This window comes from Eurypyga helias, unplaced genomic scaffold (assembly GCF_000690775.1).
Source record: "Eurypyga helias isolate BGI_N326 unplaced genomic scaffold, ASM69077v1 scaffold27710, whole genome shotgun sequence".
NCBI classification, from domain to species: Eukaryota; Metazoa; Chordata; class Aves; order Eurypygiformes; family Eurypygidae; genus Eurypyga; species Eurypyga helias.
In genome coordinates, this window is record NW_010224411.1 from 12,293 (window position 1) to 17,111 (window position 4,819).

Below are 4,819 nucleotides of genomic sequence, written 5' to 3' on the forward strand. Positions count from 1 at the left end.
TCATGGACAGTTCTTGGGACCCAGAAAAGCCCTGCCACTCTGAGTCTGCTTTCTTTTCTGTTCAGCTTAGAGGGTTTTTGTCTCAGTAATGCTTGACAGAGGGATTTTGGTTTGTTGGACTGAGTACCTTAATTGCTGGCAGATACTGACACAACTCCAAGGTATTTCCACTGCCTTTTCTGGCTAAGCTTTATTATACCTGTCATTTGCCATTTCTCTAGGGCTGGCAACAGTGGCAAGTACCTGAGACTTTGCTCAGAAACCTTGAGGATGATCAGGGCAGGTGATTTTGGGCTTGCGACCAGGGATGGGGAAGCATCCTGGCAGAAAAGAGAATAAAGCACCAGGGTTGCCAAAGGGTTGGGACTGGACTTGGGAGCTGCCATATCTAAGACATTTGTAGAGTATCGAAGGCAAGGATGAAACGGTTAAGTTCAAAGAAAAGAAAAGGTCTTGGGCGGGGTGGAGGGGGGAGAGGATGTGGACAGACCGATGGGCTGGGAAGATAACTTTTGTGGCTGAGTTTTGTAGTCCTGCGGAGAAGCGGTAGTGTGAATGCTAGAGTCCACAAAAGAGGCAGTGCAATATGAAAATAGAAGATGAAAGAGTCTGTGCGACGGTTTCAACTGTCAGAAGGCAGCAGCAGGACCAGATCTCAGCAGAGAACGGCTGCTGCACGAAGCTCGTGACCTGGAGCCTGGAGGCGTGTGCTCTCCCCTGCCCAAGTTGCAGTCAGTACTGGAGGCATTGCTACCAAGGGACTCCAGAAAAGAGCAAGCACAGAGAGCTGGGAAAAACCAAAAGCTCCAAGTCTGCCTAGTTAAACAAGGCAGAGACCACTCTGCACTGTAAGGGTCTGCAACAAATAAAACCTGAGGGAAAAGGATGATAGAGAGAGGAAAACACAGGCTGAACCTCTGGTTTAGCCAAGGATCTGGAATGTCTTCAGTGCTGCATCCCCGTAGAGAGACTAGGAAGGGAAAGGTTTTCTACACAAGGAATTTAAATTGTCTCTGTTCTGGAGAGAAGTCCTTATTCTGGTCCCTCAAGCCATATCCCAGGCATGTGTCTTGGTGAAGGGAGGATGGTGGTCATTTCCCAGCTGTGTTGGGATGCCCAAGGGTGTCAGATTTGTTCCTCCTGGCAACTGCCAAAAGCATCACACATCCTTGGGATATGGCTTTATCCTGCTACTGAGGGTGTGTATCCCATGTCCTGTGCTTCAGTGATGTTATCTGTTGTGTCCCCTTCTCACCTACTGCCCTGCAGGAGCAGGGGTGAGGGAGGGGATCTCCCAGTCATTTCCATGCTTTGTTTCCCTAGGACTCCTCCGACGATATGAGGAAAGTCCAGAGGAGAGAGAAGAATCGCATCGCTGCCCAGAAGAGCCGCCTGAGGCAGACCCAGAAAGCAGACACGCTGCACTTGGTGAGCACTCCCACCCTTCCCCAGCGCAGGGGCCTTACGCAGGGGACAACGTGCTTTTCCCCTGGGATTCAGAGCGGAGGGGCTCTGTTGAGGCAGGACAGGAAAAGTGAGGCCAGGGCAGGATGTAGGAGAGAGCGCCCGCAGCAAAGAGCGCACAGCCCAGGACGACTGCCACCGAAGCGTTCAAGTGTTGCAGCTAGTTTTGAATCCATCTTTATGTCTCAGTCTGACGTTACCGATTTCCTTTCTTAACCTCTTCTGACCAGCTCAGTCAGAAGCAATTTGAAAGCGCAGGCTCACCTGGGCTGGCTCTCCCTGGGTTTGTGCTTCAGGCCATCGCTTACACACAGCCCTGAGACACTACACAGCGTAGATACATAAATATTCATAATTTTCTATTATTTTAAAATGTCACCATGGTAGTGCTTGTATTCCTTTCTACATCTGAACACTGTACAGTACCTGGAGGCCTTTCCTGTTGTTTCGCATGGATTTTCCCTCCTTTCCTGCTGTCCCGCTCTCCTGTGGCACCACAGGCACCCCTACAGTGCTTCCCAGTGTGAAGAAATAGGCATCTGCTTTTCAGGAGGGATGGTCGTTTCTGGCTGTGTGTGTTTGGGCAGGAGTGTGTGGTCAGTGCTGGAGCACAGGGTCTGCGCTCCTCTGCATTCTGCACATTGGTAAGTGCTGTCCCATGTGTTTTGGCAGGATGAGGCAGGACACAGAACACACAGCCTGCAGTGGGCAGAGACCATCTTTATCCCTGCATTGGGCTTGGCTGCCCTTTGAAAAGTGGTAGTCTGGCTTGTGTTCAAAAAACCTTCCTTTGGCTTAGTGAGTGGTCTTCATATTCCCTCAGATCCTCATTTTTGGGAAAAATTCTTGAGAAGCCAGTCCTGAATCTTCCTCCTTACATAGAACCCTCAGTCCATGGTTGGAGCTGGGTTTAGGACAGATGTTTCACTCTTTTCTCAGTAGTTGATGATCCTTCTAGAGATGACATGGTTGTAGGCATTATACCTGTCAGCAGCGATGGCTCTGGGCAACTGTGCCTGAGAAGGGTGAAAAGACACCCTTTCCTTGGGGTTGGTGCTCTCTCCAGCCTAATCTTAGAGGTGGATATGGGCTCTGATCCTCCCCAAGGAAAATTTAGCCTAGCTGTGCACCAAGAATAGGGCTGCTCTAAGGGCAGATGACAAACCACTTGCTTATGAGGTTACTACTGCTCAGCTAGCATTGATAGCACTCACTCCTTGCCATACCGTGGGGAGGGGAGCAGAGGGGCTAAGCCCACTTTGGTTTAGACAGAGAGGATCCTGGCAGGCAGTTGGAGAAATGCAGGGAGACAAGAAGAGGATGGGTGGTGAATTTTTGCTAATGTTTTTCCAATTCCTTGCTGACAGTGACCCTCTGCTGCTTCTGGGTTCATTCCCTGAGTGCTCTTTGCCTTTGGCCGGCCCTGCATCAGGGACTTGGCTTCTCTGATGTGGTTCTGCCCAGAAGAGCATGGCTCAGCTTGAGCCAGGGTGACATGAAAGGAGCCAGCAGCTCCATCAGCCCTAGGACTTTGTAGCTTGTGTTTTGAGAGGAATGAGTCACAGGGAGGCTGGGGCTCCCGGCCCCTGGGTGATTCCCGTCAGCTCCCGAGTTTGATGTCAGTCATTGTTTCCAAAGTATTTAGTGAGGTCTGAGATGCTCGGTTGCTGTGCGAGCTCCTCCTGTGACAGCTACTGTAGCTGCTGGGTGCCTCTCAGCCTGTGCGCAGGGAGCAGGCACCGTCGTGCATCAGCATGGCAGCTGAATGGCGACCAGCTCGCTTTGCTGAGGTGGTGGTGCAGCCTTCCAGGCCCTCAGAGTGCCAGGTCACACTTTAGCTGCCTTGGCTGAGTTTGCAGAGCCTGCCACTGCATCCTCCCTCCTTCCTGAGGTCCTGGCCAGGCTGCTGGCTCCATGGTCAGACGGAGCCTGGGATGCTGCAGCCAGGAGCTGGCTGCGCTTCAACACCAGTAGATGTAGCAAAGGCTGCGATGCTTTCAGGATCGTTGAGGCAAGGCTGAGCATCATTATTAACCCCTTTGTTGTTATTCTCATTAATAACCGTATTAATTCAGTTCTTCTGCGGCCTCGGTTTCTCTTTTCTTCTGACTCAAGCGTCTCCCCCTCCTCCCCACCGTGCCGCTGGTTTCCCCGGCTGCTAGCAGGAAGCAGTGAGTCTTTTCTTTCCAGGGCAATGACAGGTTTCCTGTGGCAGGTGGTTTTCTGGTTAAAGACGGCGGTTATTCAGCACGCCCTCCCCCCCAGGCCAGGCGGCCCGGGAAGCAGCCGGGCGTCGTGCGTGAGAGGGAGCGAGAAAGCCTGGGCGGGAGGGAGCACGCTGCAGTCACTTCTCGTAAGCTGGGGCGCGTGGCTGGGGCCACCAGCATCATCGCACCCGCGCCCAGCCCGGACGGATGGGGGAAGGGGGTTTGCCCAGGCATGGCTCCGTGCCGAATTTACCGGAAATGTGTTATTCTGGAAACTCTGCGGGGCAGAGAGGTATGGGATGGTGACCCGAGTGTCCTCAGCTTGTCCCTGTAGCTCCCACGCTGAGGAAAACCCTGTGGTTTTGTCTCCTCAGGAGAGCGAAGACCTGGAGAGGCAGAACGCTGCCCTGCGCCGGGAGATCAAGCAGCTGACGGAGGAGATGAAGCACTTTGCCTCCATGCTGAGCTCCCACGAGCCGCTCTGCTCCATCCTGACATCACCCCCGCCACCTCCAGAAGTGCTTTACGCCACACACTCCTTCCACCAGCCCCACATCAGCTCCCCACGCTTCCAGCATTGAGCCAGCCAGTGGGACGGCAGCCTGCTGGCTCCACCGATGGCAAGAAGCAACTTCGTGGGGCTCGCTTTTCCATCCAAGGGAGAGGGATGAACCGAGGGACACCCCTTCTCAAAAGTGTGTACTCTGAGTGACTTGCCGGAGACTTGCTCCCTGTGCAGAAATGGCACAGCCACCAGGAGGCATCTTTGGGCAGTTTCCCACTTGGATCCTGGGAAGAGGAGGCATTCGCAAAAGGGCTCCAACCCCCTTCCCAGCACTTGCTTTGGGATGATTGCAGGAGAGTGGCACTGGCAGCCTCTATGCCAGCTGGAGTGCACAACAGCTGGAGCTCCGGGGAGAGGAACGGGAGGTGGGGGCCACAGAATACCAAAAATGGTTTATTTTTGTAAAATAAAGATTGAAAATGCTTAACTCTTGTTTCCAAAACAGGACCTGAGCCACTCCTAAAGCACGTCATGACACAGTGAGGATGCAGGCAGCAGGAGGGGAGAGCTTGGAGTCCAGGGAACAGCACTACTGTGAGCTGGTGTCTAAGCCAGGGCCGGTGGCTGGAGCCCCACATTTAAG

At 53.3% G+C, this 4,819-nt stretch overlaps 1 protein-coding gene across 1 annotated transcript in view; it reads left to right on the top strand.

Moving 5' to 3' along the window:
• Positions 1-4,330, top strand: part of BATF (basic leucine zipper transcription factor, ATF-like) — a 4,810-nt gene extending 480 nt beyond the window's left edge. The window contains exons 2-3 of the mRNA XM_010161430.1: positions 1,324-1,428; positions 4,046-4,330. Coding sequence (XP_010159732.1) covers positions 1,324-1,428; positions 4,046-4,252 — 312 coding nt within the window. The 3' untranslated portion in view covers positions 4,253-4,330. The remainder of the gene's footprint in view (positions 1-1,323; positions 1,429-4,045) is intronic.
• Positions 4,331-4,819: the final 489 nt, after the last annotated feature.